The sequence below is a fragment of the Clarias gariepinus genome, chromosome 19, assembly GCF_024256425.1.
Source record: "Clarias gariepinus isolate MV-2021 ecotype Netherlands chromosome 19, CGAR_prim_01v2, whole genome shotgun sequence".
Classification (NCBI taxonomy): domain Eukaryota; kingdom Metazoa; phylum Chordata; class Actinopteri; order Siluriformes; family Clariidae; genus Clarias; species Clarias gariepinus.
The window spans coordinates 20,678,644-20,705,030 of NC_071118.1; the positions used below are offsets into that span (position 1 = coordinate 20,678,644).

Genomic DNA, 26,387 nt, shown 5'->3' on the forward strand with positions numbered 1-26,387 from the left:
TTTTTTGTAAGAATAGCTATGTAACTATGTATAGTCACCAGAGGCACAAACAATAGCTGATTATTGCTTTCAAGATTTTATTTTTCTACATTATATTTCTGTAAAATTATATGGGAACATATCGGTATAGTATCAAACAAATGTTTGGACAGACCTTCTAATTGAATGCTTTTGTTTAGTGATTTATTTTCTACATTCTTAAAACTAGAATAATGCAAAAAATATGGAAAAACATCAGACTTCTATGAGGACGATCCCAGGGAAGCAAGGCCAAAATCTACCTCTGCTACATAGGAATTCATTTACCAGAGAGTTACCAGCCTCAAAAATCACCAGTTTGTAGCACCTCAGATTAGAGCCATTATTTAGGCTTTACAGAGCATAAATAGCAGACACATCTCACTATCAACTGTTCAAATGAGATTATTGCAATTTTTTGGATGTCTTCATTGTTTTATAGTGTAGAAAGAAATACAAATCAGAAATGAGCATGTAATTTGAAGGTGTGTCCAAACTTTTGACTGGTTGTATATGTATATCTATAATTTATGTTCTATCAGACAGTAAATTTGAACTGATCATTACGGAACCCCTCTTGTGACATTGAGGGAAAAGTAAAATAATTTGTGGCCATGACTTACAAATGTGTGGCAACAGGATATTATGTTGTGGCCGTGACTTACTACGTCCTGGGAACAAAAAAAGCATAACGTGTGACTGTTGAAGCCGCAACTTAATAACCTCAAAACATTTTGCCTCTTGCACAAATTTAAACTGATTTCGTTTATACCTGTTAGTATAGATGGATGATTACCTTTATTTGCTCAATGACACAGAGCGTAACACCAAAACTGTGTCTCATCCTGTCACATCTGGGACATGAATGATCTCATTACCACACGTTCCTAAGTCATGGCCACAACATGGTATCTTGTTCCCAAGCCTTAGTATGCCATGACCACAACATACTATCTTCTTCCAACATCTTAGTAAATTGTGGCCACAGAATATTTTTCCTCCACATGTCACCAGAGGGCTGCTGTTAGATCATGGGTAGGCTTTAAAAAACAGAAAACACACAAACTACAACCACTGTAGGACTGGTTTGAGAAACCATTTAAGCCATTTGGAATTGTTTGACCATGTCATCTAATATGTATAGAAATTAGATTATTATTATTTTTATTTTTTTTTTTTTGACATCATGGTTCTGAATCACACATTTATGGTCATCTGTCGCTTTGTTTCTTACTAATGTGAACTGTGAGAAACCACGCTTACTGTAGTTTTGAGTTGACTAAAAGGTATTACTGTATTTACTGACAGTACGACTATAAAAATCAGCCGTACTTAATACTGTTGGATAGTATTTGTATTTCTGTAATATTTTCTCTATATTATGTTCTCCTTACATATTTTGTCTAGTGACAATCTTTACGTAGAGCGTATTTTTTACATTTGTTATTGTGGAAGGTGTGTGTACATTCTCAGTACAAGCTTTGTGAAGGATTTCAACTTGCCCTAATTAAAGCCGTCCACATGAACATGACTGTACTACAAGATATTTTCATTTCAGAGGTTTTAGCTACATGATTATATAAATGTAATGTAAATTAATTTGAATTTCAATAGAACTCCGATCATGAGTTTCATTAAAATTCTTGTTTTGGAGAAGCTATGTTATTCAACTCAGAAAACTCCAGGTAGTAGCTTTAATTTTTGGAAGAGCAATGATGGCAGTATTTATTTATTACAAGAATCAGTTTAAATCATATTGTATATGGCAGAATTATGAAATTATTAACTCTGTGATGTAGCTCACCATATGCTTCTGCTGTGTGCCTGTAGATCTTTAAATGTTAAATGTTGTAAAATTTGCACAAAAGCTAAGCTGCAAGTTGTGAATGTCCAGTCTAAGCAGTGCTTTCTGAACATTATGTAAAGCCTCTGAGAAGCACCTACAGTATGTGCTCGGTATCTATTGAATATCTAATAGCTGAATTTAAAATTAAGATGGTAATTCCAATTGAGTTAGCGTACATTTATCTGTTGAGTAATACTCTCTAAAGCGCACTGAAAACGTATACAGTATATAAAAGCAGCATTCTTTTGTGTTTCATGGAGATCAGTCAGGCAAACCAAATATAATTAGATTTTTAATCAAATAAATGTACAGGAAATAGGGATCGCCTTAAAAAAAACATACATATGTCAATTTGTCTTTGGTGTAAAACCTGGTAGTAACTTCCAGCACAAAACTGTTACACTTATTTCTGGCATTTGTATTTTGTTTTTCTTAAATCTGTATTCTGTACTTCTGACAAACATAAAAAAACTCATTATTTATATTGTCTTCTTTCTCATCATTTTAAATCACTTGCATTTCTTATGGAAGCTGTGTAGTCTAAGTCTTAAGTCAACCCTGGACAATTGACTACATAGAATAAAAATGCAGTTATGAGAGTAAAAACTTTCTTTATTTCTCTTTATAATCCTCTGCTTGACTAATGCACATATCCCAGCATTTCACTAGTGCTTGGATACCATCAAGGTAGAAAGTTTTCTAAGTACGCCAGAGCCATGATAGAATTCCCTGCTTCATGTCTGAGACGCTGGCCTACCAGGAACTCCTTTAATGGCCCAAACATGTGGAAATGGCTCAGAGCAATGTCAGGACTGTACATTGGGCGTTTCAATAACTCCCAGCCAGGTTCTTGTAATGTGCAAGTGGGTTGTATTAGGTTGTGCATTGTTTTGCAAAAACAGTGCTTTTGGTGATCAAACCAGGCCATTTTTTCCATCACATGAATTGGCCATCGCTTTAGTAGTGACATTGTTTTGAAGCAGGTAACTCTGATCATGACTCCGGAATGCTGGAATAAGTTCATTAGTGTAGTAGGGGATAATATAAAGAAATAAAGAAAGTTTTTGACGTGAACATCCCTTTAAACACAGTTGAATTTATTGATAATAATAAAAATCATACCCTGTGGTATTGTATTGCTATCTAGTTTGCAATTACAGCATTATCAAGGATGTTCTAATTATGGCAGTCTATAGTAAATAAATTGGCGGCTTAAGAGTTAGCGTGTTCTTCTTGCATCGTCAGGGTATGGGTGCGATTCCCATCTCAGGGTTTGTGTGCATGGAGTTTAAATGTGCTCCCAGTGCTTGGTGGGTTTCCTCCCACACACCAAAGACATGCAAATTAGGCTAATTGGTGTTCCCAAATTGTCCATAGTGTGTGAATGTTGACCAGAGGTCCCACCTGGTGGGAAAATGGGAATAAATACAATGGTAATCATGACTGGCCTTCAAGGTCCCTAGTTAGACTTCATCAAGGAGGTTCCTAGATGGATGGATGATATTAACTACATTGCCTGAAAAAAGCCATTTCATAAAAGAAACATTTATTGATTTATAAATTTATTTATATTAGTGCTGTCAAAATTAGTGCGTTAACGCATGCGATTAATTTGAAATATTTAACGCATTAAAAAAAATTAACGCAATTAACGCGGTTGCAGTTTTTTTATTTCCTGTTGTGGCCGACGTGTGTTCAACGTGCAAAGAAGTATGGATAAGACCAAGGAAGGACTTTTAGACGGCAAGTTTCAGTATAAATCTCTGCCGGATGGTTCTGTGGATAAAACAAAAGTAATCTGTACATTTTGCAAAGCCGAATTTAAATACCAGAGAAGTAATTCGTCTTTGACATATCACTCAAAACACCCCACCGAAACAATCTCTACAGGGCCTCGCCAATGTAAATTGCATTGATTGTTTTGAAATTCAAATAACACAAATGGCACATACCTGTGTTTTTATTTCTGTAATAAATATGGCTTTCAAGCCAACAGTTAATTTGGAAAATATTGATGGTTTATTGCAGGTATGTTGTTTACATGAGAAAATCTGTGTTACAAGTTAAACAAAAATTCCAATAAACAATCATATTTGAATTTAAATAGTTTAATTGTCTTGAGTTTACATTAATTATTTACATTTAAATATCCAAAAAGTTTCAGTCGTTTAATTGTGATTAATCGCGATTAATTGCAAAAAATCGTGCGATTAATTAGTTAATTTTTTTTAATCGATTGACAGCACTAATTTATATGCATTAAGTAAGGAAAACATTATAATCATTGGAACATAGAAAGATAGTGATGAGCCATGAATTTCATGGAAGAAAATGTGTTATTAGGGGGAAATGATCTGGAAAGAAGACCACTTAAACTCTTGATGAAGTTGCATCACAAAAATTAACAACTGATATTACAGCTATGTTTCCCACTGAAAGTAAGAGCATTTCCACATGTATGATGTGGTGAGAACTCACAGGATGGGGACTAAACAACTGTGTGGCCATAAGAAAACCACTTGTTAGTGAAGCTAATCAGTGGAATCGCGGCCCCTGTATGGAGTGACAGGAGTGTTATGATCTGAGGTGGCTTCAGGAGGTGGAGTCTTGGCTCAGGAACATTGTGTCACTAAAATTAAAATAAATAAATTGGCCACCTCATTGTGTGCACACTTTTTTTCTTTTGCCAGACAGTGTACATATTGACCTTAATTAATGCATGTGTGACATCAGAACTCATTAAAATTTGTTAATGCATAAAAGAAATATTTCACAGATTGCAGATGTCCTAGTGGTTAGCACTGTCGCCTTGCACCTCCAGGATCCAGGTTCCACCTAGGTATGTGTGCATGGAGTTTGCATGTTCTCCTGTGCTTGGTGGATTTCCTCAGGATCCTCATGTGGCTTCCCACAGTCCAAAGACATGCAGATTTGGCTATTTGGCGTTCCACGATTGCCCGTAGTGTGTGAATACGTGTGTGAATCTTGACTGGAGTTCCTAACACAATCATAAAATGGGAATAACTACAATGGTAATTATCAATGGCCCAATGGTCCCTAGTTGGACTACAAAGGATGGATATACACAACCTAGCTAACAGTATTGTGCATTCTATTGTATAAAACCAACGACAAAATAATAATAAATAGGTGCTTTTTAACCATTTATTTTATTTGATGCATATTACAAAATATTTACTGCCCTGGAATACTCTGCTTAATGCGTGCGGTGTCTACTGACCAACATTTCTCCATTCAGTTTTTATTTTTTTCATTCTTTCATTTGAATAAACCCAGTTTTAATATGTCCAGTTTTGTTGCCCGCTGATTGGTCGAGGTCGATCAACTGCACGTCTCTGATTGGACGTTGGTTCCCGTGCAGATTTTTTTTCCCCTTTGAGAATCTCCATGGTGAATGGCCGATTATCTTGGCGGCGCGCGGTAAACGCTGATTGGGTGAAGCCGCAAAGGCGTTTCATGCTGATTGGTCGAGGCTCGATGCCCGGTGTCCGGGTAAGATGGCGGCGGAAGAGCAGTGCTCGGCACCACCTCGATGGCAGTCGATATCTTTAACGCACGTAGAGTATCCCGCTGGTGAGTGGAAACTGTAATTATTTGTTTTTTTCTAAAGCGATTCACATCACTGAGCAGCACTTTGTCCTCGCCGGGGAGGCTGTGTGAGGTTTTACAACTGAATGGACACGACTAAGGGATTGCTTGCCAAATAGTGATACCATAGGAAAGCGCGCATACATCGTTCAGATGAGCTGGTTTTCTTTTTTCTCCACTCATATTCCGACACATACAATCTCATGCTTTGTGATTGGCTAAAATTTCGTGCCTGTGCGAAATCATCATTCTGGACACTACTGGAATTCCTCACAGCCTATTCTAACCCAGCCCAGGAGGGCAGCTACTGCCAGCCAATCCTATATCAGCAAGGCGTGGTTAGGCGTAATACGGGTGAGAAAGAAAATAACGACCGCAGGGAGTTTAACGAGAGCTGCCGAATTGTGCGTTTGATCCGCGCATGCGCGTTTAGACCCGTGCTCTCCCTTACTCTGTCTGGGACTCCCTTTGGCTGGCGTTAGACCTTTTATTTACTGTTTATAGAACTTGCACAGAAACTAACACAACTCCAAATGAGTACCTTGTCATTCCGGCAGTTTTATTTATTCTATTTATTATTTACTTTTCAGCCATTATGTTTAAGGAAAAAACATAGAGTGCGTCCAAGCTAGCTAGCTGGCTAACTTACCAAGTTGTTTGTTTTTATAAGCATTAGTTAAGATACTGTCCTTATGCATTGGTTAAGTTTTAATCCAAGCTTGTTATACATGACTGTTTAACAAAATAATTTTAGAGACAGAAAGAGAAGTAGAAAACGTTATTAATATTAATAATATTAATATTTTTTAATATTAGCTAGTTCACTAGCCTGTACTGTTATTGTTGCCCTTATCACAGGCACATCACAGAATGATAACCACTTATTTAAGTGCTATAAAGTTATCATTTTTTGTAACTTTGACCTGTAATTGACATTTTTGGGTGGTGTGGGTAGACAGGCTGCATACTACCCCAGTGCATACTACCCCAGCAGTATGTCAGATACTGAGTCCTATAAAGTCTTACATTTTCTTTGGCTACATACTTCCCCTAACAGTATTATTACTTTAGTGATGGGAATCACCAGTCACCTCCTGATACAATATGCTCATGATACCTAGCTGCCAATTTGACAATTTTGGCCCCCATGTGGCGCAGTGGTAACGAGGTCGCCCCATCATCTCCCGGTGATGCTGTAGCCAAGAGCTTAAAGAGAGAGCTGATTGGCTGAGCTCTTTCGGAGGGGAGAGGTGGGGGGCACTCTAGTGCTCTCGCATTGATCTAGCCAATCATGGGCATCTGCAAGCTCATGTGACTGTAAGGTGTGGATAGAGTTAGCCTATGAGTGTGTTACGCTGTTACGTCGCTCGAAGGAAACACGTGATAGTCCTTGTCCTCCCTTGTTGGTGATTGTAGCCTTGATAGGGGAGTCCCCTAACGACTGGTGGAAATTGGCTATGATTAAATTTGAGAATTATTTGATATTACATTTCCTCAAATTTTGTTACAATTTTAATCCCTTGGAAAAATGTTTAATGATGAATGTAGCCAATTCCTTATAGCATTAGTTTTTTCACAAAAAAAAGTGCAAAATTTAAACAATAAACTCTTATTGTATTGTTGGTTAAAGCATTGGACTACGGTGTGGAAGATCCCAGGTTCAAACCCCACAACCACCAAGTTGCGCACTTAACCCTCAACTGCTCAGATGTATAATGAGATTAAAATGTAAGTCGCTCTGGATAAAAGTGCCTGCCAAATGCCTAAATGTAAATAAAATTAGTTTGTAACATCATGGTCAGGGCCAATCAAACTGAAAACCAGCCAAATCTGGGCACTGGTCAATGGACTGGTTTATCTCTATAATAAATGTAATGTTGATTTTAATTTTAGAGACAGTCCTATAGTATAAGGATGTCTCATGTAGCCAGAAAAAGACTAGAGAAATCCGCGTTTTGGTACTGTACTATAGTTTTGTATATTGTTTAATACTCCAGCATGCCATCAGCAAGTGGGAGTCCCTGTCATGTGACCACAGATAAAACCTGGCACTGAAATGAGAGCTCGTGGTAGTGGGCAGAGGATTCAGTCCTAGTCCTCTTCAGCGTGTCGGAGTGAACACATGGAGAGCTGTCCAAGAGGAGGCTGTAGTCGTCCCAATTCTTCTTCTTTTTTAAGAATGGTTAAATTAAGACTGACTGAGTATCCTCCCACTGAATATCATGGGACGTGAAATGAGGACACAGAAATGAGGAGTTACTCAGGGTTACTTTCTGCATAGTACAGTCTTGTCTCTACTAGAGCCTGCTTTTTAGCCACTGCTTTTTAGTCCTTACTTCTCATGCTATACCGTTTTTTACCATACTGTGTTCTCAATGGTAGATTAACACATAGGTTAACTTAATACCTCTTGTTTTCTGGGTATTATTATCTTTATTTGTGACTCTCTAATCCGCTTTAATCAAAAGCATGGACAGCACAAAAGTTCTTAAGCTTTTTTGTATAATCTGACGTGCAGCATCTGTGGTGGTGCACACTAGGTTATAGAATTTGGCCAATAATTTATTAAGATCGTCTTGTGCACTGTGAGTAGGTGTTATTATGATAGAAATTTTTTCATCCAAAGAACTAAGCAATACAATCATGTAAAACACTTCACCTTAAAGGGCTGGTGTTTTATGATCAGTTACAAGTAGATAAAGAACCTCATGAGTATTATTAAAATAAGATAATGTTCACGTCAGACATAGAACAACTATAAAACACCCATTGAAGATTCTAAAAGACTATATAATTAGCTGGAAAGGAAATGAATGTTGTTCTTCTTTCATCTTCTTCTGGTTAGGGGTTTCCACCACATATCATCTGATCTGCATATTTGATTTTGCTCCAGATGCCTTTTATGATGTAACCATCCTTTTTTTTTTCCAAATCCATACTTGGGCCTGGCACCGACTTGTACGCCTCCATGGCTAAGGTTCCCTAACCTCCTTAAAAAGGTGAAGATACTCTCAGTTTAGTAACAGGGCATGCACGGAAATACAAGTTCAATAAAAATGTTCTATTCTAGACCCAATCACCAGGAATAGCTAACACAACACAACTTCAACTCCATTTCCCTTCTGTGCAGGTGCCCTAAATCAGCCCTGAAAAAGCAGTACTCCCTTAACCCCAACTCCTGCCTTACTCTCCCTTACTCCCTTACCTTCTCCCTACATTCTTGCACACACAACCCTGATTAATGAGAAGCAGATGTGCTAGAAGCAAAAGTTCTAGCTACCTGAATAGTGCAGGAGCAACTAATGGATAAATATTTAAAGCGTTAGAGATGGTAATAGCACTACGCAATGAATTACATCGTAATGTGGATCTCTGCAATTATTTAATCATAAAAGGCCTGCCATTTATTAAAAATAATATACATTTAGTTACGAATTTATGTAGCGTTTGTCAACAATACCATTTAAGTTGATCATTGTTTCACAAAAGTATATGGGGTCAGGAATGTCACATGTTGGTATGATTGTTTTCGGATGTATGTGTGACAAAATAATTCCAATATTTCTGTAAAAGCTAAATTTACAAGTTTTAAAAGTAATGATGAGTTTGGTTCTACATGACGTATCTGAAAACACCAAAACCATGTATAGACAGAGTGTGTGGAAGAAACATAAACAAATGTGTGACATAGCCTGGCTTACTCCAAAAAATGGAAAGTAGACTATGTGTATTTGAGGTCATTGTCCTGTTGGAAATCAGATGATGGTCCCACTAAGTGCAAACCAAATGGGATGGCCTGTCCATGCTGGTTAAGTGTTCTCTCGAATTTGACCCACCACCAGTGTCAACAGCGAAGCACCCCTACACCATTACACCTTTTCCTCCATGCTTTACAGTGGGAACCACACATTCAGGAACCCGTCTGTTTACCCTCTTTACGTCTATCAAAGACACGGCTGTTAGAACCAAACATTACTATTTTCACATCAGACCAAAGGACAGTTTCCCTCTGATCTAATGTCAATTCCTTGTGTTTCTTGTCCCAAGCAAGCCTCTTCCTCGTTGGTTTTTTAAAGTAATGGATTCTTGGATTTCTAATAAACTTATCCTCTGCAGCAGAGGAAGCTCTTGATCTTCCTTTCCTGGGAACAAACTAGTTTCATCAAAGCGTTTAATGGTTTTGGTGCCTTTTTTTTTTTTTTTTTTTTTAACTCTACGTTGACCTTCATTTCTTAAAATTATGTACTGTCTTTTTTCTTTACTTAGGAAAAGAGTGTTTGGTAAAGAGTTAACTAAGTATTTCTTGTCATAGTATGGATTCGAACAGTGGTTTTAGTTAGGGCTAGTGACTCTTAACACACCCTTTTTCTTCAATGGTCTAAAGCACATTAAGAAGGCAAGAAATGTCTAAATGGATTAACTCCTGGATTAACACACCTGTAAACTAAAAACCATGCCAGGTGACTACCTCATGATTCTGCTGAGTGTGCCAAGCTATCATCGAAGCTAAATGTTACTACTTAGGACAACCGTACAAATATAAAACATTATTCGGGTTGTTTAACATTTTTGTTTATTATATAATTCCATATGTGTTCTTTCGTAGTTTGGATGTCTTTAGTATTAATATACAATGGTGAACGTTTGTCCAAAAGTGTTGTGTCTGACTGTATCCATAGTGAGACCTGTGATTTAACAATTGCTTTGTTTATGCATTCCTTTTTAATAAACAGGTGATGTGGCAGGGCAGATCCTGGCATATGCCAGTCTGCTGCCGATGGCCATCCTGGTTGGCTTCGTCACGCTCATTGTCTTTAAGAGAGAGCTGCATACGGTAAGTCTTCTTACCTCTGAGCTTTTTGCCAGACTGCCTTGTAACAAAAATGTCATTGACATTTTTTAGTAGTAGACATTATAATCCATTTCATGGTTTATCAAAAAAGGTAACTAAAGGCAAGAATGTCAAAATTGACAAAGAAAAATAATTTCAGTGTGTACTCTAGTCATTGAACTTATGGTACCAGGAGTAGACAGGCGTACAGTATTTCCTTCCCTATGTGTAATTCTTTTGTGGATAAATTGTTAAAGAAATTATAATACTCTGAAACTATTAAAGCTTATATATTTGCATTCATTTATGTGTTCAATTATAGTGTTTATCAAAAAGAACTGATACATTAGAGGGATAGTAGTGTTGCAGCAAAAACAAAAACTGAATCATGCGAGAGCAATTTATATGACCAAATAAAATAATAATAAAAAAAAATAATAATAAAAAATATATATATATATATATATTTATATATATATATATAAAATATATATATATTTTTTTGCAGATCTCTTTCTTTGGTGGTTTGGTGATGAATGAAGGGCTAAACTGGTTGCTGAAGCACATCCTACAGGAGCCCCGCCCATGTGGAGGTAAGCCCCCCCCCCCCCTTTTTCTCCAGAGATTTTATCAGGCGCCCATTATTTCTACATGGATAACTGAATCGACTGGGTTAAACTGTTAAAATATTAGTTAATAATAATTGTATCAGAGGCAACAAGTCTGCGAGGTCGAACCTGTTTAAGAACTAGTTTGTTTAATTTTTGATATGGTAATTTTTTTCATTCCCACTAGATGATGCTAACCCTCTAAATACAACAAATAAACAATCAATTAATACTTAATGTGGTAATCTCGAACGAAAAAACAAATATTGACCAAAAAGACTGGAAATAGATGATCAGGATGAAATTAAGCAGAATTTTTTGTAATAGTTTCATAAACATGAGTTAGCTCTTGATCCTAGGTCAGGAACCAACCGCTGAGGAACCTGACCCTGTCATCTTTTTAATACTCCTCGAGTATTTAACCAAATTATTTTTATTTAACCATCATTAGGTACACAAATAGCAAGAAAATCAATAAATGAAGTTTATTATTTTTTATACAACAAGCGAGAGAAAAAAATATTAAAAAAAATATAAAGAACAAAAAAATGGAAATGGAAAAAATAGAAAAAATATAAAGAACCCAACCAAAAAAAAAAAACCCAAACACACACACACACACACTCCCCACAGCCTTTGGCTCAGGTCTGTCAAACAAGTCATACTGTACTGTACATGCTTTCTAATGCATGAGGTAGCTCAGGTATTCAATCAGGCAAAAAAATAAGAAATAACTGGTGCCATTTGTAAAAGAACTTCTCAGTAGAAGCTCTTAGTGTATATTTGATCTTAAAACAAGTAATAAATCTTTGTTCCACCGAGATGTAGAGGGACACTTATTGAAACATCTGGTTAGCAAAGATGAAAAAGCTTTAACATCTTGCTTTAAGAACTTGAACAACTTTAAAAAACTTTAACAAGTTGGGGGAACTAAATCAAGTTATAGGTATCGAGTACCAAATATAGCAATTAATGGACAGGGTTAAAACTGTACTCCAAGTATAGTGGACATAATACTGGAAAAAACCTGTCCTGAACCTCTATACTGTAAATTTGGGCACAAAACGAACATGTGACTTAATGACATGGAGAGGCATGACACTTGTCACATGTGTCCTCAACATAAGGACAGGTTTCAGCCAGCCTTGTTTTGTAAAAGTGGATTCTGTGCAAAACCCTAAACTGAATAAGACTGAGACAGGGACAGGAAGCGCTGACGTGTAACCTGTCCCTGGCTTTTTCACATCATTCCTCACTCAACTGCAATTCCAATTCCTTTTTCCCAAGCATTCCTGGTTTGGGCGATTTTAGAGGTAATAAATTATTAATAAGATAAATTATATATCCCTAAAATCACACCTCGCTGATGTGGATTAAACATGACCAGGCTTTCCCAGGACCAGTTGAGAGGAATAGAAGGAAAAATAGGTAAAAACACTTGGATACAAATGATCCATCTTCATACAATCTATAAAAACGATTGATGTCTTTGTCGTGCAATAATTAAAATGCTAGAAGTGATTCTCCTCTTATTATAGTTTAATTTGCTAAAGGTAAATGGCTGAGCTGTCGTCCGTATCTCAGGTCACCGAGGTTATATCTAGTGTTGAGGGGTGATTATTCTTCAGATAGATTCAGTTCTGTCAGTCTGTTGTCGGCACAGTTTTCTGATAATGTTGGGAAAGCTCCTTTGCTAGCTGGTGAACTGGTTTCTGATGCACTTGGAGAGGATGACAGGTGGTTCTGATTCATCCTGTGAGTTTTGGATCCTGCACTGTTGCTTTCCATGTACATCTGGGTTCCTGTCTGTTTTCTAGAATCCATATTGGATCCAAATGGTCCCATAAAATCAGCAGACTCTACACGTACAACAAGTCAGTGTATAGCATACAGGATTCGTCCTTCGCCACCGTATATACCACGATTAGCGCTTTTAATTCTGTTTATTGGGTTGAGTGTGGTAGCCACCTTTACTGCCTTTCTCCCTTTGTGTAAGCATTCAGTTTACTGGACTCATTGTCTGGAACCTTTTTGTGGTTCTGATGTAAAAAGTTTTACGTCATATTCGGTCTCTTGTGCATTTGTCAGCAAGGTGTGCAGTGCGTGCGGTGTTTATAGTGTGTTGTACATTACTTTGAAATGTGATGCTGCTGCTGCAGCTATTCCTCATGGCATACCTTTAGAAATACTGTCAAGTAATGTATTGGAGGAGGCAATTAGCTGCTTGTTAGGTGCCTGCTGGAGAGTTACAAATGGAATGGCATGTTGTACTGTGGGCAGGTACAGTACTATAGGTAATTCATCTCATGGTCTTTCTTTCAGGGAAGGTCAGATAAAGACCTTTTGTGTTACACTGCATTCTTGCCTTGAATTGGCATATTGCATCTCATCTAAGTAAGTTCAGTGGAGTACTTGGTGAGTGGAGTATTGGTGCTGTTACTTTGGTGTCTTCCAGCTGCAATGCAGCACTTGTAATTTTCCAGAGAAGCCTAATGCTTTTCACTGTATTGCATTAGAGGACGATGCTCCTGATTCTATACAAGAATATAAGGTACCTGTGTCACTCATGAATGGGATTGGCTGTAAATTGGCTAAGCCCGCCAATTGCTGTTGGGCTTTGTCTATCCAGGGTCCTTTCCATTGGTTCTGTGGCTGCCTCAGGCACTTATTTATTTATTTATTTATTTTTTGAAAGCAGTCTCCTTTGACCTTGCTTTCCTTGCCTATTCTGCCCAATGTGTACATGTATGGACGGCCATGGACGGCAATGGGACACGGCCTCGGCATGGACTGTTCAACCTAGCTCTTGGCCTGTTTTAATCTTTGTTTTTTCCTTGGGCTGATTATTTCTCCCTATTGCATTTTGTGCACCCTTGTGTTCACTGCCTGTGCAGCTTCTTTAGCATTTTTTAAAATTTCCTTTGCTGTTACACGTAATTAGTGAGGTGTGCTTGTAATGTGTCCCATGGCAGTGTATTAAGTCCCACTACAGTGTCGAGTGCGCTTTGCACTTCTTCGGACATGCACATTTATAAGCATCATTCGGGACAGGCGTTTACTTGTGCGCTTGGTCCCATCGGTCTCATCTTCCCTCCTTCCACTTGTTTTGGTAATTGTTTTTCAGAGTGCATGCCACACCTTGTTTCTCTGGGGGCCAAATGCATTCATATCTCCCACTTCTTGCCTTGCAGCTTTCTTTCAGTTCCGCTTCATCCAAATCTCCCCTGATACTTCTGGGAGAGATTCTTGGTTCATGATCAGTTGCTTCTGTTGTTGTTAAAGCTGATTTTAATATTACCGGCTTACATTAGTGTGAAAACCATTAAGCTGTTGATTTCCTGCATTGCTCCACTTTATCAAGAAGTGTTCATTGTCTTATTGTTTTGCTATTTCTGTTCTTATATACAACTGAACCATCATTTATTTATTCTTTAATTGTCAGTTAATTCACTTAAATTCTGTTCTTTATATATTAGATATCTTGTTTCTTCACTTTGTGGTGTTTTACTCTTTTCCAGGTATCATTGTGGTTTTTTGTTATTTTACTATACACACCTCACCGCTACTGTATACATACCTTTAAAACCAGAAACCCATTTCCTGTTATGAGTCTTTGCTGCACTGTATTGTCCTGTCCCAGTTGCAAACACAAACCTTACAATACAAAATATAAAAAAATACAAAATATTTTATAACAATATTAATCTGTTATAATCGGTTCTGAATATTACTGTATGAAACTCTAGAACAGTTTAAAACTTTTGCATTCATGAAGTTATCCAATCAGCCATCAATTGAGTGACAACATAATGCATGAAATCATGCAGAAATACATCAAGAATCTTGGGTAACGTTCACATCAAACATAATCAAACTGTTGATCTTTTGGGATTTTTACACACAACAGTGACCCAAGAATTGTCCAAACACTTTTTACAACCATTGTGAGTAGAAAAGCATCTCAGAAAACAGGACATGTCAAACTGTGAGGTGGGTGGGCCATGACGGCAAAAGACTACGTGAGGTTCCACACAAGTCACCCAAGCCCAGGAAACTGAGTCTACACTGGACATGGGATTATACTTAATCATAATCATGCCCATCATAACATTACTGTGGTGTGATGTATATAGTGACTGTGCATGTAGCCCATTTACCTTATAGCATTATATTCTGTTATTTCAGGAGGCCACAGCACAGTAACCACAGAGTACGGCATGCCGTCCAGCCACTCGCAGTTCATCTGGTTCTTTGTCATTTACTTTTTCCTCTTTCTTTATTTAAGGTAGGTCACTAGATGTGCCCACGACTTCATTCACATTGAATTTAATTTTAAAAAGATTTTCACGTGTAAACGCAATGTGCATTTATTAAGTAGATTTTAATCGGACACTCAGAAACGCATATAAAAAAATTTAAGCGCCATTTGTTGAATTTTATTGAAATTAACTAATTATTATTATTATCTTTTTTTTAATGATATCATGCCGTTTTTCATTTAAATATCAAAGTAGCACATCTTCTCTTTTCGTGGGCCGATGAAACAAAGCCTATGTGTTAGTAGTTATGTGAGGCGTGCACAGATAGACAATACTTCCAATAAAAAACATCTTGATATATGTTCTGTTACTCATCTTGCATGCCCCTCCCCCAAAACTATTTTTTGGCAAATATCTTTAATGTACGGACAGTTTAACTTTACAGTATTATTATATGTGCAGATAATGTAGAACAGATAGGAAACAAAATAGACAAGAGGCCGCTGGGTTATGAAATTTTTCCTTTTTTAAAATTTTAGTCTATACAGTGAAAATCTTTCATATTAGATAATGGATAAGTGTAGCTGCAAACTGTCTATAAATAAAATAAAAAAAAATCAAATGCTAGTGAATTTATTCATTTATTTATTTTTTATTTTTTTCCTCCGGACAGAATGCATCAGACAAACAATGCCAGATGTGTGGAGTTGTTATGGAGACATGTGCTCTCAATCATCCTCCTTGGTGTGGCATTGTCTGTGTCGTACAGCAGGTAGGTTTGTGTTTGCTGTTATAGTTGTTTTAAAATCGCATCATAAGTCAAGGTGGTTATTGTTTGTTTTGTGTTTTACAGAGTTTACCTTCTATACCATACCTGGAGTCAGGTGATATATGGGGGTGTAGCTGGAATGATGGTCGGCGTGGTCTGGTTTTTCATAACGCAGGAGGTGCTGACGCCGATCTTTCCCAAGATAGCAGCCTGGTAACACACATCGACACTCTAATGAACCACAAGAGAATTAAAATACATTACTGATTTTTTCTTTTTGCCCAAGAAGGGATAGAGTTATTTGTTAGATTGTTAATTATTCCTTGGAAGGGATTGAATTAAGAAGTTAAACATCCTTGTCTTTCTCATTCTACCTCTCTTTTCTTCTGTCTTAGGCCCATATCAGAGTTTTTCCTAGTGCGGGATACCAGTCTCATTCCCAATATTCTGTGGTTCGAGTACACAGTCACCAGATCAGAAGCCAGGTAACTCTCACCTGTTACTTGTTCATTCCAGAGGGGAAACAGCAGGGGACCTCCTCATACAATATATTATCACAATACCTAGGTGCAGATTTGATTTGTATTGCGTTTCTCAAAGTCTCACAATTTTATAGACACTTATATTTAACTGTGTGAATAGTTTAGTTCATATAATCTGTAGGGTTATAAAGGAACAGTTAAATTTTACCACCTCAAATGCAAACATATATAAATGTAGAAAAATGGATTTTGGAGTCAATGCGATGGATGAATTGTCACACCAAAGAACCTATTCTTTTGTTAACAAAAAAATCAGACAGACACTTTTGAAAATCTATAAATGTTCTATATACATTTGTGTTATATCAGTCTGCTGATCTTTGACTCCTCCCATGTTCCTTCATGCAGAAACAGACAACGAAAGCTGGGAACAAAACTCCAGTGATGCGCACACTCAGCTGGTTCAAACTGACAAAAAGGACCACAAACATTCACACACACTCTCACTTATTCACACACACCCACAACAGACACACACTCCTACATTCTAACACACTGGAGATCGAACGTCTGGACTGTCCAGGTTGAAGCTTTCTGTTTTCAGGAGGACCAAAAACGAGAGTACAATCCGAGAGGTCAAGGGGGAAGGGGCAGGGCCTGTGTGGGGGATCAACCCTCTCCTCTCGTCATCTCTTTCCCGATGCATGCTGACCGTGCAAGAGGCGAAGCTATTTAACAAGAAACATAATATATATATGTATTTTATCCATTAACGCAAGAGGGTACCTGGTTTAAAATTGGAGTGTGATTGAAAGAGAGAGAGAGAAAGAAAACAAGAAGATACTTTAGTGACCTATAGCTGGGGTTTTTTTTTTTTTTGTTACAGCATGACATTTTCTTTCAGAAACTGTGTAATCATTTTGGGTGGGGATTTGTAGTGGGAAAGTGAAGGGGGAAAGTCCTTGTCTTTTTTTCCTTCTTTGGAAATAAGTTTCCATTCTCTGTTAATATGTAATATCAAGTAAAATAATTTGCACTTTGTAAATCAGAATGGAAAAATATCACCATTTTATTATATGGAACACTAGCTACATTAGAGAAAATGAACTTCAATTTGCTTCCTTTTTTTCTAGAAAGGCAACATTCCTAACTGTTTTTTTTTTATTGTACTTCCCATGCAGATGACTTTTTTCCCATAATGATTGGTTCCAGCTTCACACTCATAGCTCTTGTTGTTCAGAAAGATAGATCTAAGTTTTGATGATTTGCTTGCATTTACATAAATTTGCTTCGAAAAGCATCTCTACCTTAAAATGTTTATAGTGGTATTGATCATGAGCCGATAAGCTAAAGCAGGTGTATTTGAGTTTCTTAGTTCTGAGATTGAGACCTGCTTTGTCTTTTATACCCTAAATGTTTAAAAGGTACTTTTATTGTTGTTGTCGGGGAGTTTTCCTTCAAAGGTAATATTAATAAAAGTTTACCTGACCACTTAGCAGTTTTGTTTTACTCTAGGAAAGTTAAAATGCATAACTTTTACAAGTTTAATTCTCAGACATCCTTGAGCAGGTGTAAGAAAACAGTGAGAAAACCATTGGTTTACATCGCAATATATTCAGATGCGGTTAAAGAGACTTATTTATTTATTTATTTTTTTCCTAAACAGATGACCCTTAAAGAACATTTTAGCTGCACAAGATGAATGAGTTTAAGGAGTATGATAAGAAAATTACATCAATTTATATGACTTAAATAATTTTTTTAATGGTCAAATGATCTCATAGTTGGGGTAAGATGCTTGGCGGATGTTATGGGACATGAAATTCAACATGATTTATTGGAGTTGCTCCAACAAACATTGGGCAGTAACGTATACATTTTTTCTAGTCTGTTGAACACTAACTCGCCAATCCTAAAACATTCCACTTTATTTGGTACCATCAGTGAGAAGTCCTTTAAAACCCAGACCTCAGGTGAACCATTAGCATGTGGTAATGAACATGTCCATTACAAAGTAGCTATAAATGTAAGGGTCAACAGAATAGTGCTTTTGTTTCCCTTTTTTGATTGTGTAAATCATATCTGGATGAATAAAGTTAACTGGATATAGTAGGTCATGTCTGTTTCACATCTGTTTGTTGAGGGAAAAAAAATGCACTGTTGTGCATACACCCTATAGGAGGTAAGTAGGCAGTCAATCCAGCATTAAAACATTTAAACCAATGTCCTATGTTGCTTTGTCCCAAATTTATATAATATATATTATATAATGTCCAATATTTTTTACCGACACACTGTTTTTGTTTCGTAGTTTCATATTTTTCCACCAGCATCCATTTCTCTTACCATTTTGAGGTCTGTTCCTTACATCACATTACAGCAGCTTACATGCCCGTTTATAGATCATCATCAGATGATGGGCAATCAATCTGTATCTAAATTAACAACCATCAGCTGTTTCCGGCCTTATCTAGCACGGCAAAGAATTAATAACTCACTTTTTTTATTATTATTATTTTGGCAGTTTTGTGACCTTTGATTACCTTTTTAAAAAAAATTTCTAGAGGTATGTTAAAGGTTTTAGTTGGTGCTAATGTTAGATAATTATCCACCTTTTTCATTATTTTTGTATGATACCTGAATATTAAGGTGCTGTTCAATTCATGTTTTACTCTGTTAGTGTCGGTGCATGTGTTGTGAGAAAGTTAGACCAGACAATAGGGTTGGTGATTAATAGTATTGTTTAGAAATGTTAACGCTAAGTAAGTGTGTGTGTGTTCATGCATGGGAAAACCTTTACAGGGGAAGGTAAGAAATACCTGACCGTTTCGATCCCCCCCCCCCCCCCTTTTTTTTTAGGCCCACAAATATAAGCTGAGTTAGCTCTCAGTGCTAAGTGTAAATATCCTGTAATCTTTTTACACATATTTTCTTCACATTTTCTTTCTACTTTGTTAGCGGTCAATGCTCTGTGTTCTTACAGTGTAATTTTAGAAACTTAAAAAAAAAAAAAATCTAAGGTAAAAGTTGATGTACTATGGTTTTGTCTCGTTTTAACTGTGTCACTAGGACTTCACCTGTGAACGTTCTGGTAACTAAATGTAAATATTAAATTAACCTGCATTGCAACATTGCAATTTATTTCTGCATTGCATTTTGTAAACATTTAGCAACATACTTTAATTGCGGTAATGGATTTGATTTTTTTTCCACCAAACTATGGTATATAAAAGTTCTGTTAACTTTGCAGAAAAATCTTTCATCCCATCTGAGGTAAAAGATGTTGATCTTGATGGTTGTGTCTTCAATTACAATATTTCCTCATCTATGAAAGTTGAAATAATAACGGTGAAATTTTAGTTTTTTAACAAAATTTTCTTAAAATCTAAAAGTTTATTTTGTTTCCTCCATCACCTCATGTATGAACACTATTTTAGTTGTCGATGCTAAATGTTATTACCCTGCAATTTTAGTCACACAAATTTATTATTATTTTATTTAAAAAAAATATCTAAGGCAAGATTTTTTTTCATGTTTAATCATATCGAAGTCGGGAGAGATGGTAAGTAGCAGATGCACATGTGATAAAGACCAGACAGGTTTCAGGAGGAGAAGAGGCTGATGTCCTGTAGCATTGTTTATAAATTTTTCTGCTAAGAGTGTGTGTGTGTGTGTGTGTTTATATGCATAGCTGAAGAAACAATATAATGGAAGACAAAACCATCAAGAACAGCTTTTATATCATATAGCATTGACAGCTAACATAGATGAAGGTTTAGTAACAGAAAAACAAGACAAACAATTAACTACATAAACGATGCCCTTTGAAAACTGTCTGGTCAAACTTTACATTTACAAATCGCTCGTCATAAACACTGCTGTCCCATCTGCTATAAACTATCGAACAATCCTGACAGAACTGTCATACATGAGTGAACACGAAGAAACATTGTTACCTTAGATATCATGTTAGGTTTTTAAGAAAATAATTAGTGTAACTATAATTACAGTGTAATGGAAGACCATTAAGAACAACAACTTTTACCTTGATGGTTTAATTACGTTATACTTACATATACAGTAGCATTGACTGTGAACAGAACTTTCATACATGAAAAAAACAACAAATAAAGTATGTTGTTAAATGTTCACAAAAAGATTGTGTAGCCAAAATTGCAATGCAGGTACTGTAAATTTAATATTTACATTTAGTTAATCATAGGTGAAGTCCCAGTAACGCTGGGGAAACAAGACAACACCATATAAAAAACTTTTACCTTAGATTTTTTAAATACAAGTTTTTGTGTAACTAAAATTACAGTGGAATGGAAGGCAAAACCATAAAGAAAAGTTTCTAAAATGACATCACACTTGCACACTTTTTCTGCTAGCTGTCACATTGACAGCTAGCAGAAAAAAAGGCTAAATCAAGCACTTCAACCTTTACTTCAGATGTGGTGTTTAAAAAATGTATTTATTTTTTTTTAGATTTGGAGGGGGGAAAGTGTAATTGAGATTACAGAATATTCACTGAGAGCAAGCTCAACTTATACGTGAGGGTCTGATGAAACTTCCCCCCTAAAAACTGTTTAGCCCTGATTCCTATCCCTGTGTGAAGGTTTCCCCATGTATTGAATACACACATGCCCACTTAGCTTAAACATTTCTTAAACAATGCTATTAATCATTAACCCCATCTCACCCCTGAAAATTGTGTGGTCTAACCTTCTCATGCGCAACAACACTCGCCTGTCGTAAAAATTCCTAAACCGTGATCTGCTAGTAACGGTAACCCTCATCTCCCACTCTCACTGGTGTCGTGGTGAATTTTGTAAACTGAGCCAATTTTCCAAACAAAAACCCAACAACTACTTGAGTATTGAAAAGCAAAAAGAGATTATTGCAACCAAAAGTAAATGGACAGCACTGGACTGGCCAGCCAAAAAACAACAGACACCCTTCACTTTCCCAATTTTACATGATTTATATACCCTTACCTAGCTATTACCTCATTGTTTGCTCCTCCTTAAGTCAAATAGTTACTTAATATTCATTAGATGTAAGATACTTGTGTTCAGGTCAGATTGATGTGGCACCTCCCAGTTACATCATTTTCCCCTCTCATCTCATATTGATTCATGTCTGGGTGGACCTCAAAAGATTTTCTTTTTTTTCCCCTTTTTTGGAGAAAGTTTGGTTTGTTCCTTTTTTTTTTTCTTAACCAGACTATTGACCACTGCTGGTGAAGACTTGGGTTTTTGTCGGAGCCGCGATTTAAAAAAATCTTCCTCTTCAAGATGCGTAAGTACTCTATCCTTATTATTTCCATCATATCTGATTTGTCTTTAACTGTCCATAATATGCCTCTACATATATATAAATTATTTATCTATTAGTACTTTAATATTTGTTTATTAGTTTACATTAGATTATACATTAAACATAGTTGTACAACTATGTGATTTTCCAGTGATTTTGACCTTATATATTCATTAGTAACTAATGTGCTTATTTATTGGATACTACAATTAGAGATTAATTAAAATCATCGCATGATCATGTTTAAATGAGTATTTATTGTTATTTTTAAATAATCACATTGATCTGATTACTGGATTGATTATTTTATATAATTAGTTTTTGAACCTATACTATTCAGATCAGAATTATTTACATGATTATTTAGTTATGTATATATGTAGACTACAACTGTGTATAGTAGTTATAATTAGTAATGTAAAGGTTAATTTCAGTTTCAGTATGTGTATTATGTTAATTTTTTTGAGTGCTATTTTCAGATTTTTCCTTGGACCCATGTTTATTAAAATTCCTCCTTTGTTTAATTTTTAGCTCGCAGGCAGCGTTCTTCTCGCTCTGCCCTTCACCCTGCCGTAATTCAATTCAATTTAATTTTGTTTGTATAGCGCTTTTAACGATTGTCATTGTCGCAAAGCAGCTTTATGCAATCAAAAGAATTATTTAAGTTTGTATGGAATGTAAATGTGTATAAATCAAAATGGACATTAAAAGCAAGCTGAGGGCGACAGTGGCAGGGAAAAACGGAGATGGCAATAGGAAGAAACCTTGAGAGGAACTGGACTCAACAGGAACCCTGTTTTAGGTGAAACAGAGAACAGGAATTGATCTGCATTCATATTGTGTTAGGTTGATGGTAATTGATGTTAATATGGAGTTTAGGTAGTTATTGGAGACTCGGGTAGACTTGTAGGAAATTCCAGAACTGAACTATCAAGCACCTGCAGCCAAGTCAAGTCTTCAAAGAAACAGCTGTCAACAGAACCGTCTCCAGACACCGGACGGATCCCAAAGAGACACATGGGGCATCCATGTGATGAGATCTTCAACCAGAAGCGGGGCACAAAAATGAGTCAGACAGGTCCGGAGGGCAGCGGGAGTCTGGATCACTGGCAACTCAGGAACCACATGTGTAGCTCGATAGAGAGAACAGGAGAGGGGAGAACAGAAGAGGAGAGATGACAGTTAGGTGGAGAGTGTACTTGCTGAGACTGAGGCTCTCTCTTCTCCAAGGCACCCTCCCTTACTGCCTTACTGTGGGTCTACGGGCATTCCGCCATCTGATGACAACACTTCTCCCCCACCTTCACCTACCATCAACCTCAATCCCACCTCTCCAGTTCACTTCTCTCCTTCCTTCTCTGAGGATGCAGATTAGTGATTAATTAGCTTTTTCTTTCCTTTTTTCAACATGATAAATATAATATATGTTGTTTTTATTACTTTATCCGCTCGTGAAAGCGGAAGTCCGGCTCTTTGCACTCTCAAAGCAGAACCGAAAATGTATTTTTATTTATTGAATCTTTGCCTGCATTTTCTGTATTTTTCCACTTCATTTAAGTTCCTCAATTGCTTGCACTCCATGCGTATGTGTCGTTCCTGGGTCACACTTCGCATACTTTTTTGCTTGATTATCGTTAGTTATGTGTATACAGTTATAAAATAAAATAAAAAGGAGTAAATATTATTAAAATTAATTGGAATTCCTTTAGGTTTGAGCTTTGCAACTATACTCCCTCCGGAACCCAAAGACTCCTGGTTTCCCGCACGCTGCCCGGCGGGTCATGGGAATAACGCTGCCAGATCGCAGGTTGGCATGGTTTATGGTTGGAACTACGACGGTATCTAATTGTCTTCGAACCTCCGACTTTTGTTCTTGATTAATAAAAACATTCTTGGCAAATGCTTCCGCTTCTATTTGCAATACGAATGCCCCCGGCCGTCAGTCTTAATCATGGCCTTGGTTTCGAAAACCCACAAAATAGAACCAAAGTCCTATTCCATTATTCCTAGCTCAGGTATTCAGATGAGTTTGGCGGCCTGCTTTGAATTTTTTTAAAGTAAACGCTCTGGACCACTGAAAGGACTGGACACCCAGCCAAGGGCATCAGGGGGGCACTGGGGAGGCACCGGGGAGGCAGGGTCTGGGACAGGCGGTGGCTCGCCTCGCGGCGGACCGCCAGCCCACTCCCGAGATCCAACTACGAGCTTTTTAACTGCAGCAACTTTAATATACGCTATTGGAGGTGGAATTACCAGACTTGCCCTCCAATGGGTCCTCACCCATGGGTTTAGGATACGCTCATTCCGATTACAGGGCCTCGAAAGAGACCTGTATCGTTATTTTTCGTCTCTACCTCCCCGTGTCGGGAATGGGTAATTTGCGCGCCTGCTGCCTTCCTTTGATGTGGTAGCCGGATCAGGCTCCCTCTCCGGAATCGAACCCTGATTTCGTGTGACCCGTAGTCACCATGGTAGGCGCCTATAGTTGATAGGGCAGACATTCTAATGAGACGTCGCCACCGCAGAGGGCGCGCGATCGACCCGAGGTTATCTAGAGTCACCAAATATTATTAGTATTATTATTATTTTCTAGTATTATTATTTTACTTATTGTTTTGTTTCCTATCCCTGCCTTCTACCTGTATATTTCTCACTTCCCAAATATGTCGTGTCGTTTTCTTTTACTGTAACGAGCAGATCAATGCCCCTTAAACAGAGGCCTTCTGGGTATTTAGTACATCACACTTGAATACAATTGTAGGCCAATAAAATTTTTCCACACTGGTCAAAACAACACAGAAAGTCACCTACAGGTTACAGGTTTAACAACAAGAATGCCCCAAAGTGCTTCACATAAATAATAAAATAATATAGTAATTTAATAAAATAAAATAAATAAAAACAAAATAATAATAATAAAAAATAAATAAAATAATATTAAAAAGGAACATAATTAAAATCACATCACACACACATCTAATCACACCCTAATTTCCACCCAGTGTCCTAAGCGTGACAGAAGGATGTCATGGTCTACTGTATCAAAGGCAGCTGTTAAATCAAGCAGCAGAAGAATCACACAGAATCGGTAATACAATAAATGTCATTTAAGACTCTTAACAGAGCTGTTTTAGTACTGTGAAGAGCCTTGAAACCAGACTAAAGGACCTTAAGAATTTGTTAAAGAACTACCACCTAAAGGATCTTAGACAGAAACGGTAACTTGGGGATTGGTCTGTAATTAGACAACAAGATCAAGATTAGTTTTTTTTTTTTTTTTTTTTTTTTAACAAAGGCTGCACAACTGCATGTTTAAAATTTCTGGGTACCACCCCAAGCTACTTTTTATAATATTTAAAACTATAGGACCTAGAATGGGAGCCAACTCTTTAAAAGGATGTGGAGGAATGGGATCAGCTGGAGATCCTGCAGGCTTTCTAAAATTAATAATCCTTAACAGAAAGGAAAGAGAGATGGGCTCAAACTGGTTAAAAACAGCAGAGCTAGAGACAGAAATGGAGATTGACCTTATCCATAAAAACTGGAGAAAGTTTTCACACACTGCATACAGTAGGAGCTTTCGAAACGGATAATTTGGGGACCATTAAGGATTGCATTAAATGACTAAAATAAAATGTGAGGCTTATGACAATTGGCTAAAATTAACTCTGAGTCATTTCTGGTTTTTGCAGCTTTTACAGTTATCTGATAAAGACGCCAAATATCTCTCAATGAAATAAAATCGCGATCAGCTAAGCAAGCCATCTCAGAAATTCGAAATATTACAAAGTGCACTGATAAGTTTCTTCCACTTTTACTAATCACTCTTTAGTGCTCTTCTATCCGCTGACACCACACGTCTAGCATTACCTTTTTTTCAAAATAGGACCATTCCTAGAATGAATGCAGATAAACCATCAGCGTCAGATGAACAGTGTGGAAAAATTTTATTGGCCTACAGTTAAGTCAGGTGTGATGTACAAAATACCCAGAAAGCCTCTGTTCAAGAGGCCTTGATCTGCTCGTTACAATAAAGGAGAAGGCTGCTGCACGACAAATTGGAGAAGTGAAAAATATACAGAGGTAGAAGGCAGGGATAGGAAACAGAGCAATCAGTGAAAATAATAATACTAGGGAAAAAAATTATAATACTAATAATATTTACTCCTTTTTATTTAGATTTATAGCTGTTTATTCATATCTAATGATAATTAAGCAGAAAGGTATGCAAAGTGTGACCCAAGAACGACTCATACACACAGAGTGCAAGAAAGTGAGGAACTTTAATGAAGTGGAAAATACAGAAAATGCAGGCAGAGATCCAAAATATAAAAATAAGTTTTCGGTTCTGCTTTGATTGGAACATAGAGTGCAAAGAGATAGACTTCCTCTTTTTCCTCTTTTTTGACAAAAACAACATGTATCATATTTATCATATTTAAATAAAAAAAAGGAAAAATTTAATTAATCACAAATCCTTAGCAATACCCTCCTCAGAGGAACAAGTGCTCTGATAAGGCGATGATTGTGGCGATTTGGATAAGGCAGGGTGTAAGTACCTGCTCTCAGCAGGATCCTCAGGTGAGATGAGCGAGAAGGACGCTGCCTGCGAGCTATAATTAAACAAAGGAGGAATTTTAATAAAC

At 36.9% G+C, this 26,387-nt stretch overlaps 1 protein-coding gene across 1 annotated transcript; it reads left to right on the plus strand.

Moving 5' to 3' along the window:
• Positions 1-5,257: 5,257 nt before the first annotated feature.
• Positions 5,258-17,917, plus strand: dolpp1 (dolichyldiphosphatase 1). The gene is made up of 8 exons (XM_053477779.1): positions 5,258-5,458; positions 10,207-10,307; positions 10,813-10,897; positions 15,098-15,197; positions 15,845-15,943; positions 16,025-16,153; positions 16,336-16,425; positions 16,831-17,917. The coding sequence occupies exons 1-8, from the start codon at positions 5,383-5,385 to the stop codon at positions 16,865-16,867; spliced, it is 717 nt and encodes a 238-aa protein (XP_053333754.1). The 5' UTR covers positions 5,258-5,382; the 3' UTR covers positions 16,868-17,917.
• Positions 17,918-26,387: the final 8,470 nt, after the last annotated feature.

Coding starts and splice junctions, on each gene's coding strand:
- dolpp1 (XM_053477779.1), top strand. CDS start 5,383: ATGGCGGCGGAAGAGCAGTGCTCGGCACCACCTCGATGGCAGTCGATA. Junction 15,944..16,024: donor TTGTCTGTGTCGTACAGCAG/GTAGGTTTGTGT, acceptor TGTGTTTTACAG/AGTTTACCTTCTATACCATA. Junction 16,426..16,830: donor GTCACCAGATCAGAAGCCAG/GTAACTCTCACC, acceptor TCCTTCATGCAG/AAACAGACAACGAAAGCTGG.